Below are 16384 nucleotides of genomic sequence, written 5' to 3'. Positions count from 1 at the left end.
ATAAGCCCCAATTTTATTTTCAGGAACGCAAAGTGACTTCACTGTACTGGGCTTTTAGGAGAGCAAAGCTGATTATTCAAAACGAGTTTTGACCACAATATATCGTCTGTCTACCTAAATCTGGTTCAACTAATCAGATTTTCCTTGAGCCTACACTGTACACAAAAGCATTTTCTCGGCTAGTTTTTTTCACATAGAGAAATGCATTTAATCCAATTGGAAGAAAAAGGGTATGAATTTCACCACACCTCATCCAAAAACTTAAAAACAAATTCCAAACTCAATGTTGGCAAAATATCTATTTGAGCTGGTTCTCAAATCAAAAATGATTTCATAAGTGAACGCATGTAAAATAGGTTATAATCTAGGTTTATTTGATTTCCGATGTTTTGAGATTAGTACCTGAACGCATCACTTCCTGTGAAAGTGGGAGGTGAATGTTGTCAACGTGACTGTCAGCAAGTAACGTCGGACGTGCAGCGAGCGGCGCAGACATCGGCCAGTGCACTCGCTGCTGGAAGCCCGAGACTTTGGAAGTGGCAGGACTGGGGTGGGGGGATGACAAGCGACAAACCCCGTAGGACGAGAAAATGCGGAAATAACTCGCCGTGACTGTCTTCCTTTCGAGCCATTTTGTAGCATTAGAACAACTTACTGCACGTTGTTTTGTCTGGTTAATTTTCTCGTATTTTAAGCCATCGTCGCTAGCTAGCTTAGCAGCCGAGCGAAACTGTCAGGCATACAGGTACTGCCGGAGAAACGGACGAGGGCTCGGTGACAAAAGGAAGGTGGCGAGGTAACGATGAACCGCTTTCGAAAGTGGCTCTACAAGCCCAAGGTAAGTCCCTCTGGAATTCACACGTCATGTCAGCAAATTGTTTAAGCCATTTTGTTTGGATTTCATGGGCGGCAGTAGGCGGCGGCAATTGGGCTGCTTCGGTTCGGTTCTGCTGGCCCGCAACATCTGCTAATGTTAGCCAGCCGGCCGGCCGGTTCTTGATTCTTCACATTGACACATGCATCCAAGCTGATCCCCCCCCCCGCAACCCCGCCCCCCTTTTTGTTTTTGTTGACCCCTTTTGTTCAAGACCCACGCTGGGAAAAACATGTTTGCGCAAAAGCCCAATTCCCACAATGCACATACACGCGCACACTTTTTTTTATTTTTTTATTGTCACGGTTATTACTGCACACCGATTGTTGACACTGCTGCTTTTGAATCCTTTTCGGACGGGGTTGTGCAAACTTGTGCTCAGGGGCTACTTTAGATTGTATTTGTAAGTGGGGTGAAAGGGTTCAAATGAATGTTAGAATAAAAAGATTTTTAAAAAAATGTAGATGCATTCATTGATAAATATGATAGGAAAAAATAAAAAGATGAAAAAACTATATTCATTCATTGATGGGGTGAAAATAACATAATACAAAAAATAAAATTCACGATATTTTTAGTAATTTAATTCTAATTTACCATTCACTTAATAAAATACATACACTGATAAATGTTTTATTGTTTTTGATTTAAAATTGTTGACATAAATCCAGCAGAGTGCTTAGCACAGCTGTTCTGAGCTGCAAACTTCAGCGCCGGCCCAGTGATTAATGTGAATGGACTAGTGTCTAGTCCAGAGTTTGTCCCAACTCTTTCCCAAAGTCAACTGAGGTCGGTTCCAGCTCACCCATGAGGACAAGCGCAATAGAAAATGGATCGTGAGGAAACTAGTCCAAATAGTCAAGATATTGTGCGCTTTTAGTGTAAATGAATGACCGACCACTTAAGCATAAAGTTGATGACGACGTCCTCATTGGTTTAATGAGTAATTTGGTGGATTTCATTCTTGCGTTGATGGGCTCAGCTTTGGTCACATTTGTACTTGTGAGAAGCCTCAGCTCTACTTAATCTGCTGCTGTCAGGTCCAGTCATTTCTTTTGGAGTCAGGAGTTCTTGGATTTGTTGTAATTCTTCAGATCATGCAAGCAGAGCAGGTCACGGGTACCTTGTTAAAAATTCCAACTGCAGCACTTTTGATAAGTGGAAGGACTTTTTTTTTCCCCTTTTGTTTTTTTTCAGCTTTTAGGTGTAAGGAATGTGAAGTACTTAATGCAACCCTTTGACTGTAGAAGTATGTTGTGAGTATCAATAATTTTGATGTGCTGCATCATCACTATACGTTATGTTTTTTTCCCAGAGTTAAAGCAGAGTGTGTTTCTTCGCTAGAGGTCGATTAAGAATGATCTATGTGGTCTGCCGCTCGACAGTAATTCTGTATGTGTTCTATTTATAGGGACCACTGTGTGCATAACTGTCCTATTGAAAATCTTGTGCAATACTTGTAACTGTACATTCTTGTAATGCACCCCCTTCTGGAGCACCCGGGAACATTTGCATCAAACTATTAAACTAAACAAATTGGTTCAACTTGTTTTACCTGATATATTAAAAAAAGAGTAATAAAAAAAAACCAGAGCAAGCTTAAATTATGCTGTGAACTCTCTACTCAAATTCACAGCATACATTAAAATTCATTTTATTATTTCTCCACAGTAAATTGCCATAAGAGCTGCTCCTAAAAGGTTCTCAGTGCGCCATAATGTTGATAATTTGTGGTCTACAGCTCTTTGTGTGATGTGTTCCTTATAAATCCCTGAAGTTGTCCACAGTCTTTGTTTGAATTTCAAAGCAACAGACCTGATCGGCTGAATTGGATCAGCCGATATTGATCGCTTCTAATGTCATAATTTGCCAATCGATCAATGACGTCTTTTCAGCCAAGTCACTGTAAGAATTAGCATAATCATCTGCAGGTTTCCAGCAACCTGTTTTCCTTCAATGTGAGTGAAAAACAAAGCGCTAAAAGCCTCAGTAATTATACGGGCCAGTATGACGAGACAACCGCAGTAAAGAAAAGCTTCTGGAAGATAAAAAGATAAACCTGTTCTGCTTTTTATTTTTTATCTCTTAGCGACAAAGTGTTACTTGACAGTCAGTCCCCACCCGCTTATAATTATTGTGACTTTTATGATCAAACGCTGTGTATCATTGACAATAAGTAAGACATTTATTATTGAATATTTGGATAATGGATGGATTATTGAGAAGTGTTGCATCAGCATGCAGCAGAAAGTCCCTGCCTTAACCTGGAAGCAGAAAAGTGTACTGCTGCCGTATACCTATCAATTCGTCAGTGACTTGCCTATTTCCCAGGGAATGATGACGAGTGTGACGAAGCTAAAATCTATTGGCTTGGTTCCCGTTGTCCCATAGAAGTTCATCTCGTATCGGTGTGTGTTGGGATCATTGCGATCACCATGCAATGCAATGATTGTACTGGTAAAATTCCACTATGGGAATTTTTCATTTGGGTGTATGTAAGTGGAATTTTTAATTTTTTTTTATATGATATATCAAAACTTGTTATTAAGTCAAGTCAAATTCTTAATCCCAATTACGATGGCCTGATGTTCAACTCCAGTCTTGTAGGTGGCGCTAATGTGAGATGAACTTGTTTCTTACTTTTTTCACAGTGAGTTAACCATAAAAACATAAACTGACAAATTAGATTTTGATTTTGATGGAGGTCATTGTTTATTAATTCCACTCACCCCATTTCCCAAATTCCTTTTTGACATCGCGTAGTAGCACCATCTATTGGTGGATAGTTGATACTGCAAGATTTTCCTTGTTGGGGTGCGTCTAGTCAGGTGTCGCTGCAGCAATCATATGTTTTGCATACTTTTTACACCGGATGTCTTTTATGATGCATGCATGCAATGAATGTGCAAATGAAATCAGCAGGGAGTCAATAAAGTCAGACCAAAATTGGCTCCGAGTGGAAAAAGTAAGGGCAGCACCAAGCAATTAGCAATTAGCATCTCTCCGCAGAGGAGTGTCTGTAAATTGGCACACAGTCGTGGAAGGAGGGAACAGCAAACTGCTGAGCACTGGCTTCATATTATGGCCGCTTTCTGTGATGCTTTGCGGATGCCTCATTCTGCTCAACCGGCTAGCCGTGCAGTCATTGATTTTGTGTCACTTTCCTGAATTTAGGGCGCTGACCCTTGGTCAGAGGAGATGGAAGACTTTTAATTCATTGCAGGGTTCTGAGCTAGGTGTAGGGGAAACAATGATTGAAGGGAACTGGCCGTGGAGAATGTAAGATTTGAAGGGAGATGTTTCTCACCAACAGAAAAGCTGCTGTCATTGGTGGTAATTAGTCGAGCGTATTAATCAAAGATGTTTTTTTTGTTTTTTTTGTTCTGCTCTTCAATGTCATGAACATCAAGAAACGTTACCTTTTTTTTTCTAATTCTAATTTCTGTGGTGCAGAAGAGAATAGTGTTAATTGTTCACAGTGAGTTGTTGTCTACGATCAAAAACATCTAAGCTGTGCTTTTTCTGGCCAGTTCGAATAAAAAAATAAATAAAAGTGTGCCGCTGCAAGCTCTTAGGTCACGGCTGTCGCTCTGTGTCATTTCCAGCAGCCTGTTAAGTGTCTTCGCTCTGTCACTGTTTATAACAGCCAAAGGGACGTGGACAGATTTGGGCTCAATATGAGCCATGCACATCCTCCAAGATGGCAGAGTGGCAGTAGGTCATTCTCACACAATAGAAATCATGGCAAGTTATTGGTGCATTCGGCTGTATTGTAATCACATGCGGAATGCTACTAAACTAGCGTAGCCTAGTCTCAAATAGAGAGTTTGTAACTCCAAAACAGCCTGAAATTTATATAGTAGATGAAAACTGTCAACATCTGCTCCAACTGATAAATTCATCAGATTTCTTATCACTTTTCCTGAAGCACCAGAAACTCTTTGAACAACTTTATAATCTGTAAAACACAATTTGATATCTAAACCACACAGGTTCTCGCTTGGCATATATTTTCCTACTTTGGGGACTTGTCTTTCTATAAATGCAACTTCTCCATTGTAGCTGCAAAACAGCCAATTCTGGATTGTATAACCAGATTATTTGTTACATAAGAGGTTCCATTGGGATACTGGCAAACAGGGTGTCACATGACACCCATGAACAGTCAGGGGGACCCGAGATGGGGATACGCCTTTAACTGGTAGACGCCAGACACATACAGAGGTCACTGCCTAGTCCAAATGTCACATTAGGATACTCTGCATCGAAGAGCCGCAGATTAAGCCATCATTCCAGATGGCTGGATTGCTCTTGAGTTAATCGACTGAGATAAGTCTAGTTGTCTGATGTCGATCCAAATCTTCATCGTGGCGATAAGAATAGATTTGAACGGTAGTGATATTCCCGAGTACGCTATAGTTAGAAAAAACAAACGCGGATCATGCAACAGCTGTGAGGCAATCGACCAACGTGACTGAAAAACGTTACATTCGAATAAAAACGAGGCTATTTAGTTTGTGTCTAAAGCCCCATTGGCTCACTTTTGCTTTCAACACGAAATCCTAAATAATACATGAGTTGATGAATCAGCGTCCCCTTAAAACATTTGCATGGGATCCTTGGTTGGCAGCCAGATTGCAGCAAAAGGGGATTCAAATAGAATACGGAGGGTCTCTTTTTTTTTTTTATACCCTTAAGTGGGTTCAATGTGCACACGCCGGTGGTGCCGCATCGATGATATTCAAGTGTCTGGTAGTTCTGATCGGCTGCACGCTTTGAATGGAAATGAAGTGTAGGATTTGAAGACCTTGGAGAGAGCAGAGATGACAAAAAAAAAAAATAAATGCTGATGCCGCACAGTAGCAACCGCTCAACGTGAACAGACAACAGCCCTTTAGTCATTTATGTGTCAGAAAACAGCAGGAAGTACGCAATTCTCGTGAATCGCATTGGTTTGAAATTATTTCGGAACCACAGCCGATTGCATCATCTTCCGAGCGGTCGACAGTGGGAGTATCGCAGGCGTATGTCACATCGCAAAGGATGAGATGAGAGTCTACTGAATCACGTCCTCACTTAATGCAAGGTAGAACTGTCATTGACGGTGATGATGTAAGTTCTGCAGTCCTTTCAGAACCTATGCGAGGGGGGAAAAAAAAAAAAAAAGAGATCTTCATAAAAAGGTGACCCAGAATATTGAAAAAGCTTCTTTTTCCACATTATCACGAATTTATGTCACTCAAAATGTGAATCCAGCGTAAATGATCCGTACTGTTTCACCAAACTGAACAAGAATGACTTTGTGTTTTGGCAATAGCCAAAATGCGTAGGCAAGAGAGCACAAGCTGCGTCAGTGACTTTTATTATAGTGACATCACTCGAATGTAACCCACAAAGAATTCCATACGGAATGTAACACAATAAACAGAGTAAAATAATTATTCTGGCATGTGGCTGTTTCTTTATGGAGAAAGTTTATCATGGTTATTATTGAAACACCATATTACAAGTCATAAAAATGGTTTACCCTCTCCAACCTTTGCGCAATCCATTTTAATTCACTTTATTTTCTCGATGAAGTATCTAAATTGTCCAAATGCCAGTGCATCTCGAACCCTGTCTGCAGCTTTCTTCGTTCTGCCCATGATGCCTTGCCCCAGGAATGTTCCCTCTTGTATGAGGAATGCAGCTGGAGGAGGTTTTAGGATGACATCTATTTCAAACACCTCTTTTTTTTTTTTTTTTGCTGCACACTGGCCTATATAGAAACTTCAGAAAAAAAAAGGATCCTATTGACTTGCTCCTTCTGCTCTGAGGTCACGATGACATTCGTGTCACAGACCCTCGCATTGTTATCAAGTGTAGGCTACTGCCTACTGGTAACTAGTGATATAATATTAGGTATGCATCACGACCCAAGCGCAATTATGCCACTTTGAAAATTCTTCTCCAAGTCTTATATGTATTTCTTCTAGCAGTACTGATGCGACAAGCATCCCTGCTGCAGCTTATATCTCTGTATACACTCCTCGCTGCTTCTTTTATTATTAATGAACGTGAGTGAGGCAACAACGTTGTGTATCATATTCAGGGAGAAGGTCCACAAGGGAACGAGAATAGCAGATCACGCAACAGGAAGAGCGTTGCAAACTTGAGGAGGGAAAGCACCTGTGAGAGATTTCTCCAATTCTGTCATTCTAATATTCCATTTGATGCCATCAAAAAACAACAACACTTTGACTGCACCGCAGACAAAGAAAGACAAGCGTCTCTTCCCAGTCGACTCCAGTCGTGCTGCCCTTTTAGCGCCTGAGCTGCTGTACTATCATTTGGTTTCTCGCCGCGTGTGTGAGACGATGCGTGTCGGCATGTGGTCGCCATTTTCACATCCATTAACCTTTCCATCTATCTGAGCTCTCCCTTGATTCTGTGTCTGCATGTGCAGATTGTCTTTTGTACTCAGAATTTGAACAGATCTGTGTGATACTATATTTCTTTTGAATTACAAGCACAGCTAAGTGCTTTTTTTTTTGTTAGCTTATCTTGTACAATGTGTGTCACTCAACCAACTTTCACTGTATTAAAGCAGGCATATCATGCAAAATCTAATTTCTTGAACTCTTAGCCATGTTTAAATGTTAATTCCTCACCAAAACACCCCAAAGTAGTGTTTTCCTCCATTCACTTATCTTGAAGCATTCCTGCTCATTTTTTTTTCCTCTCTATGCACAAGCCCTGCCTGATCCAAGAAAACGACCTTAACATTGTGATGTCACAAAGTGAGGAAGTGAGAATTAGAAAAATAGCTACCAAATAAGTCATATTTGACAAGAAATTAGATTGCCATTGTACTAAAGGTAATATTCAATATATACATATGCCTATAGTTGACTGTGAAAAGCCTAAAATAGCATGATAACAGCTTCTTTATCTCACGCAGTGACAATGAATACAAAATATGTCATTTCCATCACCCTAAAAAACAACCTGAAAATACTTTGACATGTATTGTCTCGGATTTGCACACAAGCTACAAAACAACTGTTGTGCCCAATATATCTCTCTATATATAACTCCCATACATCACTTGTGTTCATCCTGTGTTCAGACAAAGAATAGAATTACCCGGTAATAGCCAATGCATCATTTGCCAATTAGCATATAGCCCAGTTCTGCTGAAAAATAAACAAATGTGTCTTTATCTAACACGAGTTATTTATGTAGCAAACCTATTAACGGCGGTGGAGGCAGCTCTGAGCTCATAATTTTAATATGGTGGGAAGCCATAATGTCTACGCAAACTGGTTCCCATCCTAAACAGCTTATATCAGTAACTCTGTGTGATTCTTTACAGAGGACGGACCCGCAGCTTCTGGCCCAGTTCTACTACGCGGATGATGAGCTGAACCAGGTGGCCGCTGAATTGGACAGCCTCGATGGAAGGAAGGATCCCCAAAGATGTACGCTGCTCGTCAACCAGTTCCGCTCCTGCCAGGTGAGATGAGAAGATGGCGGATGACTTTGGTTAGAAGACACACTACGATACGTTGGCTAGTCCTGTTTCATTTACTACCAAAATAATGTCGATTGATATTTTTTTTTTTTCCATAATCGAGCAGCCCTAATTCATACTACACAAACCACCTTGCTAGCCTTTTTTTTTTTTTTTCTCGACAATCTGTAAATATAGACATGAAATTTATCAGCCTTAGTCTAAAAATTAGCGTGGTAATCTTATTGTTACCTTATCTAGGTCAAGTTTCCACATGAAGCACTTTGAGCTGATAACGTGCGATAAGTACAGTTTTGTAAGTGTGTTCGGGAACATACTTGTTTTTATCAGTCATGTGTTTTGTTAATCAATATTCAAAAGTGGTTTCTTCAGGGACCGGCAGGATTTTTGTGTCTGCGTTATTGTGCATTGTTTAATCCTGATCGAGGTGATGGTTGGAGTAGTTGTTGTGCAGTCGGGGTGCTCGGAGGCCAAGGTTGTGTGTGAGCGCTGGACGCCATGCTGAGAGAACTGCGGGTGGTATTGGGAGGTCGTCATGTGACCTGTTGCGCTTCAGCAGCCCTCCCAGGGCCGCTGCACACCGAGCTGTGCTTAATAAGGTCACCACTTGACCCCCGACTGTTCTTTTACCTTCGTCGGTGTGCTTATTTTTGTTTTCCTGCAGCGCTCTTTATATCATTTTGCGTGGTCTTATAAGTTACTGATTTTTTTATTTCCTCAAATGTTCTTCCTGAAAGCTTTTTGAGGATTCAAATTAGGCAGCGATACCAAACAGCCCGGTGCTCCAATAATAGCCGATGAGCCCACTCGGGCCAACAATTTACATTTGAACCGGGCTACTATTCGCGGTCCTCTCCGGGGGGGGGGGCCTTTGGCACGCTGCTTATGTTATGTCAGCCTGAGCGCTCTACAATGTTGCTGTGTTTATATTTTGGATGGAATGAATCGGCAAAAAGTGGATAAACAGATGGTACCTCGAGATGGTTATCAGCAGTGTCACCCCTTGCTAATAGAAGCTTACACATCAAGCTCAAAACTGTAAAAATAAAAAAAAAACCTCAACGGTCAAGCTTTCCATCTCAATTTCCATCTTTTAATCTTCCTCCTGCGGGCATGCAGAGAAAGACGCAGTGCTGACAAGATTACAGTGCCGCCACAGTTGAGTGAAAAGCTCATTGTAAGTCATTGTTATGGTTCTTGTACATGCCAGCGGCACATAAGCTCTTGATTAGCTCTCTCGATGTGTGACACGCTATTTTCGCAGCTTGAATTATGGGCCTCATTTGAGTGTTTTTATCGAACGCCAACGACCCTAATGGTGTAATACTCTCGCCAAAGTGCCTTCATTTACTTCCTAATCAATGATCACCAAAAGCTGCAATGTCATTAGCCACTCATGTTTGCTTCATTGTGGTTTTTTTTTTTTGTGATGGCGTGACTCTGCAGGACAATGTGCTGAACATCATCAATCAGATTATGGAAGAATGTATTCCCTGTGACCGAGCCAACAGAGACTTTTGCGTCAAGTTCCCCGAGGAGATTCGTCATGACAACTTGGCGGGGCAGCTCTGGTTTGGAGCAGAGGTATACGATAATTCCCCTCAGCATCAGTTTGGAGAAAAACAAGTCTCCGTCTATCAAGAGTGTAAAATGATTTTGAAAGATATCCCCCGCTCTTGCGCAGTGTTTAGCTGCAGGTTCCATCATCATGAACAGGGAGATAGAAAGTATCGCAATGAGACCCTTGGCAAAGGACCTCACACGCAGCCTGGAGGAGGTCCGCAACATCACCCGAGACCAAGCCTTGCGAGATCTCAATTTCTACACGGACCGCATGAAGGATGCACTGCGACATTTCGACAGCCTTTTTGCTGAGTTTGAACTCAGGTAAATTAGATGCAGACCTTCTTGGCGAGCATCTCGCAAATAATAATTCACATTAGCCAACAACAAACTCAACTGCAAATGTCATCGTTTCCCTTTTTTCTTGCATTGCAGCTATGTGTCAGCCATGGTGCCTGTCAAGTCTCCCAAAGAATACTACGTCCAGCAGGAGGTGATTGTTCTCTTCTGTGAAACGGTGGAAAGGTGAATTACCCAAGCAGTGTTTGATGCAACACTTTGAGAAGAACAAAGTACTGATTTTTATTTATTTTTTTCTCTCCCAGGGCGCTCAGATTGGGCTACCTCACTCAAGACATGATTGATGACTATGAGCCTGCGTTGATGTTTACAATTCCCAGACTAGCCATTGTATGGTAAGCGTTGCCCGTCCTCACCAGTCTTCCTCCTCCTTTCACTCCTCATAAAGAATCTCCAATCTATTTTTAGTGGGTTGGTCGTGTACTCAGAGGGACCTCTCGACCTTGACCGAAAAGCAGAGGACATGTCTGAGCTCTTTCGCCCTTTTCGTACTTTGTTAAAGAAAATCAGGTACAGTTAGAGTGCCATCATATATTTGGGTTCTTTACCACGCAAATCATGGTGTAACGGTTTTCTCACATTTTCAGAGACCTGCTGCAGACTCTGACGGAGGAAGAGTTACTGATGCTGGAGAGGAACCTCTGTATCTCTCAGGATGGCGAGTTAGCCACAGGCCAGGAGGAGGCCTCAAGCAAGACACCAGCACCTACACAGGAGAACCAGTCCTCCTCCAGCCCCGCTAATGTCACCTCCAATGTGGCTGGTGATGAGGAGCAAAAGCATTTGTCTCTGTTTGTTTGTCCCAGCCATGAGGAGGAGTTGGCAGAAGTGGAAAAAGGCTGGGAGGAGGTGGAATCCGAGAAAGGGGAGCAGGCAGAAGACGTGCAGTGTGAGGAAGCAGAAGAAGCTGAACTTGCTTGTTCCATGCAATATGATGAGGAAGAACTAGAGCAGCTCAACATGATGGTGTACCGAGTCGGAGACGAGATGTCAACTCTGCTGTCACCTCCGAGCCAGGGCCAGTCCCCGGCTCGCCGTCCCAATAAAGGCGAGGTAGGAGGAGCCAGTGGACCTTCCAGCACTGAGGTCTCCCCTCTCAGGTTACAGAGGGGCCGAGGAAAAACGGGTATCTATTTAGAAGAAGAAGACAGAGTCTTCTTCATGGAAGATCTGGACCCATCAGGAGACGGCGTTCCCAGCATCTCAAGAGAAGTCCGTAGATGTATCGCCTCGCCTTCTAAAACCCCAAAGTCCGCTCATCCGTTGCAACGTAGTCCGGGTGTGCGGTCGGACGGCGTTTGCAACGGTTGGCTACCCGAAGGACCTTCAGAGCAGCCGTGTCTCCAACCGCGCACTAAGTGTCTCAATGCAATGTGCGCCGCATCGCGCACATCTGCTCCAAGCTCCGAAGCGCTGCCTTACACCAACGGCTGGGAGATGGGCTTAGAAGGCACCGTGAATGAAACCGCAGAAGTCATCGCCCATCGTATGGGCGGCATGAAACTCTCGGCCACAGTCATCTTCAACCCTCGCTCCCCCAGCTTGACGGAGCTGGCCGCGGACAAGATGCTACTCCCTCGGCCCTCTCCCTCCGAGATTGAACCTTGCGGTCCGCTGGTGGCCACTCACTGCTTGCTTAACTCTTGCGTCTGCTGCGGGAGCTGCGAGGACGCCATCACCTCCGAGACCGCAGGCCTCGGCTTAGGCTTTACTCTAAGAACAGATAAGCACTGTAAAACCACAACCCCCGGCGCTGTCATCCAGTCCTCGGCTTGCCGGCTGCCCCCGCGAAGCCGGGATTGCTTCGGCAGAAGAGAACTTTGCCAGCTGTCTCACACTTCAGCTCGCTGCTTGAACCAACCCCTGGAAGAGGAAGGGAGAGCCGAATTATGCGAGAAGAACTTGGTCGTCGATCCACTACCGGGTCATCACACTCAGAACTGTGGTAACGACATCGTGGACGAACCTTCTACGTGCGAATCCCAGGAGTCGACTGAAACGAGGCAACACCCCAACGGAGGCCCGCTGAGGGACAAGGACAAGCAAGGAATTAAGGAAGCCAAGAGGGACAGCAAAGAGGAGAGCAGAAAGGGCTCCAGGTAAGTTATTTTTCGCATTTATGACTTTTATTGACTTTCATTTTATTGTTTACCACCACCATTTGTTCGTTAGACATCTTCCTACTCATTTTCAAACTACAGTATCGACATTTTCATTTAAATTGTCCATTTATTTTATTTTTTTATATGACTGCACGTTTGATCAACTTCAATAGCATTTTTGGTATTCAACTGACCTTGTTGTTTGTCTTTTTATGTTTCCAATATTTCCTCTTTTTTTTTTTTCTGTATTGTTTTTAGTCTCCAAAACTCCCCCGTCAGCTCTGTGTCAGGTAGTGACTGTGAGAGTGTGTCCGTCACCACATGTAGTCTATCCAGCAGTGTTTACACTCCCAGGTAACTATTAGCAGCATCATAGGATTTTTTTTTTATTTTTTTTTTTATATTGGGCCAAAGCAGCAGATGATGTTTTCTTTCAGTTTGGTGTCTTAAATCTAGACATCTTCACTCAATGAAATATGAATGGAAGTTGTGAATAATGTAGAAACAATTGAAGGTACAAACAACCTCTCCTGCTCTGTCTCCCATTGTTTCCCGCAGTCCCGTCAGCAGCCTCACTCCCAGCTCAGGGACGTCCGAGGATCTGGACCATGAGGATATCCGACTCGCTCTACAAGATGCCAAGATAGCTGCCCGAAATAAAATTCGCTCACGCTTCCACAGTAGCAGCGACCTCATTCACCGGCTCTTTGTTTGCATATCAGGTAAGGCTTTTTGCACAGTGAGTGTATTCGCTTAAGATGTGTACACACACACACGCAAACTTGATGTTTGATGTATTACTAAAACTAACCTGTATGAGGCAGTGTGGTGCCGCCAGACATCCACACTGCCCCCAAAACGAATATGAAATAGAGGCTCATAGTTAATTGACTACTGTAAAATAAAAATTATTAAATGTAAATTTAAATTAGATTGATAATAGTTTTGCAGTAAATAATTTTTTTTAAACATTTTAGGAATGAAAATGCTTGAATTGATGCAACAAATATTGTAGGAAAAAAAAAACCATACTAAACTTTGCCGCCGCATTCGTCAAACGCTCAACACAACCATTTGCTCCTCTATTTTTGTCCGGCCAATCTTCCTAATTTGCCTGTTGTTCCATTTCACTTCGTCATCGAGTCTGTGGCTCGGCCCAACTCTGTGTTGACCACATAACGATTGGCCATCAAATATTGAACAGTTTTACCATTTACAATTACCATCCTGACTATTTTCCGAGCAGATCGTGAAAGGAAAAAAAACAAAAAAACTTCTCATCAAACCCCACACCACAGGATAATTACCAAGGATCATCTTTCAGAGACGTCCGAGAATTGGTCCTTTGCTGACTTTGATTACAAGGAAACGGAAATGTTGCCCGAGGCGTGTACCCTACTTTGACTTTACCTGCGTCTTCTTCTCATGATTTCAATTTCTTCTTTTTTGTGGGACTGTAGGTGTTGCTGATCAGCTGCAGACAAACTACGCCAGTGACCTTCGCAGCATTCTCAAGACGCTATTTGAGGTTATGGCAACAAACTTTGAGCAGGGAGACAACGAGCAAAAGAAAGGTAAGGATCGTGTGTTGCACATGCATTATTTAAATGCAACTTTGGGGATAAAGAAAAAAGAAAAAAATCAATTCATACCCAACTTGATCTATTTTCTGTGTTGCCTAGCAGGCCCCGTTCTACGAAGTGCAGTGCTAGAGGACTGCGCTCTTTGTCAGGAGACCATTTCCTCATCCGAATTGGCAGCCAAGGCTCGCGAGGGACAGTTTGAAGGTCAGCGCAAACTCCAAGTTGAAATATCAACCCGTCCTCCTCGGATGAAGCCATAGCGAGGCCCTCTTTGTGGAAATCTGACCGCACACTAAGTGGCATGAGCAAACAACTTTTAGCTATGATTCCAAGTCAATGGTGTTTCAATAACGTAGAAAAGAAACCTCAATGGTCAGACTTCTCTGTACTTAGTGGAGTGAACTTTTTTTTTTTTTGTGGTGTCTGTCGTAGATCCTCCTGACTGGGTTCCAGATGAAGTATGCAGCTCCTGTATCGCGTGCAAGGCTCCTTTCACCGTCATCCGCAGGAAACATCACTGTCGAAGTTGTGGAAAGGTACGATCCATTCCTCCCGTCAATGTGGCGATCCCACAAAGCTTCTAATATTTGTTGCCTTCGCTCCTGTCAGATCTTCTGCTCTCGCTGCTCCTCCCACTCGGCTCCGTTGCCTCGATACGGCCAGATGAAGCCCGTGAGGGTGTGCACGCACTGCTATATGTTTCACGTCACGCCTTTCTACAGCGACAAGGCCAACATTTGAAACACAGGCCACCACGGCGAAAGCAACGACTATGCGACGATGCCTTCACAGTCCACGTACGTGCTTGGGAAGAAACCCCAGGGAAGGTCTCGCCTGTTTCCGCTGTTGGGGAAGCAAATGCAGGCGCTATTCACACATGTGACTGTGAAAGGTGTAAAAGCGGGAAGGTGATGAGGCAACCGCAGACTTTGAACTGGTATTGCGCAGCACAACATGAAAACAGGCCATTTTAGGAGTTTTATTGCTTCTCATGTACAAATGAATGAACTTCCTATTCCACAGCGAGCTTCCAACATTTGTGCCAGAGCTCCCACGGGACTCGGATTAGTCAAAGAATGTAAGTCATGATAAGTATGTAAATAAGGATCATTCTGGTCATAACCATACCACAATGTCGGCTGTTGCTATTCACACGGAAACCGGTCAGAAATCCTCCTCACGCTTCCAGTCGCATTTACACAATAGTGCTAAGAGCTAGCTAGCTTTTGTATTGGAATTTTGACACGCTTTCGATGGCAGTGAATGTTCACGGAGCGAAACTTTATGGGCTGTGCCCATTGTGCACTTTGGGTGCTTCTCTGCTTATTTAATGGATAAAAGGGATCTCATAGTTATCACCATCTAGTCTGGAACGCCCTCTAGTGGAGAGTTGACCTCTCTTCAATTTTTAAGCACGATCGGGAAGCCTTGCAGACTGCAAGGTTACTCGTTGCTTTTTTTTTTTCTTCCCTCATTCTAGTGCAATATTTTGACTACTGTAACCAAACAAGCCATTTTATTAGCTAAATGATTTCCATGTAGATGCTAGCTTGAGGTACGTCACACTCGACCTACGCCGGTCTCATTTTGCATACCAAGTGCTCTCTGCTAAATATTCCTGCTTCTTTTGGCAGTGAAAAGTAATCTTCCTTTCTGTTATAGAACATCGGGTATATGAGAATGGGCATTGTGTCATTTTGCTGTAACTCAAAGCAGCTTCTCAGGCATTTCATAATCAGGAACACACTACTGTTGGAGCCGTCGTATTGCCCTTAAAATTTAACCTCACTTCGGAAGGGTTCTGCTTTTTCTTTTATAAAGAATAAAAAACGGCATATATCAATTGTATGTATATAAACAGGGAATCATGCAGTAATTTAAAGGCGGAATATTCTATGATTTCAGAGCTTGGTCTTATTTTGTAATATTACACCACATTTCCTTGATGGGTGTAGTGTTCTTTTTTTTTTTTTTAAACAATAGTTTTAAATGCAATGTAAACTGAAATAAATGTTTTTTTCAGTTTAAATCTTTTGCCTGGTCATTTTTGCTTTTTTTTTTCTTATAAGATTTTGAAGATATAACTAGATTCATGTTGTCCAAGTGAGCTGTGGTTCCTCCCACATATTTCTAAAATAGGTAACGTTGCTTACGAAATGCATGTGTGTAACCAGTTGAATTGAATTCCACGATAGGTTTATGTAATCCCCTACTAAGTGTTTTTATAGTTTGAACCACACTTGGATCTGAAGCAGGATTTCATAGCCACACACTTAAGTCCTCTAATTGCATGGGAAACGAACATTGCATATTTGAGCTAAAGCCTTTTGTCAAATAAACTATTGGGAACAATAGCAAATAAACCTAATGCATGACCCCCCCCCCCCCC

The 16384-nt window shown here is 42.7% G+C and overlaps 1 protein-coding gene across 3 annotated transcripts; it reads left to right on the top strand.

The window, feature by feature from the left end:
- Window positions 1–409: 409 nt before the first annotated feature.
- zfyve28 (zinc finger, FYVE domain containing 28) lies at window positions 410–16008 on the top strand. 3 transcript variants are annotated; one of them, XM_085932513.1, is made up of 14 exons: window positions 410–838; window positions 8229–8369; window positions 9834–9971; window positions 10072–10274; window positions 10386–10475; window positions 10556–10645; window positions 10719–10820; window positions 10898–12409; window positions 12671–12766; window positions 12971–13134; window positions 13873–13986; window positions 14098–14199; window positions 14428–14531; window positions 14605–16008. In XM_085932513.1, the coding sequence occupies exons 1-14, from the start codon at window positions 803–805 to the stop codon at window positions 14734–14736; spliced, it is 3024 nt and encodes a 1007-aa protein (XP_085788639.1). In that variant the 5' UTR covers window positions 410–802; the 3' UTR covers window positions 14737–16008. The 3 variants fall into 3 exon arrangements, with proteins under 3 accessions (XP_085788639.1, XP_085788638.1, XP_085788640.1); XM_085932512.1 differs by having other exon boundaries at window positions 14095–14199; XM_085932514.1 differs by lacking the exon at window positions 12671–12766 and having other exon boundaries at window positions 14095–14199.
- The last annotated feature ends 376 nt before the right edge of the window (window positions 16009–16384 follow it).

Source organism: Syngnathus leptorhynchus, chromosome 15, assembly GCF_054491065.1.
Source record: "Syngnathus leptorhynchus isolate UIUO chromosome 15, UIUO_Slep, whole genome shotgun sequence".
Classification (NCBI taxonomy): domain Eukaryota; kingdom Metazoa; phylum Chordata; class Actinopteri; order Syngnathiformes; family Syngnathidae; genus Syngnathus; species Syngnathus leptorhynchus.
This window is presented reverse-complemented; position numbering and strand designations above follow the sequence as displayed.

What these genes read in the sequence shown, in the direction of transcription:
- zfyve28 (XM_085932512.1), top strand. Translation starts at nt 803, where the DNA reads ATGAACCGCTTTCGAAAGTGGCTCTACAAGCCCAAG. An exon ending in ACCAGTTCCGCTCCTGCCAG is followed by an intron (nt 8,370 to 9,833) that starts GTGAGATGAGAA and finishes GTGACTCTGCAG; the next exon opens with GACAATGTGCTGAACATCAT. An exon ending in AGACAACGAGCAAAAGAAAG is followed by an intron (nt 13,987 to 14,094) that starts GTAAGGATCGTG and finishes TGTGTTGCCTAG; the next exon opens with CAGGCCCCGTTCTACGAAGT.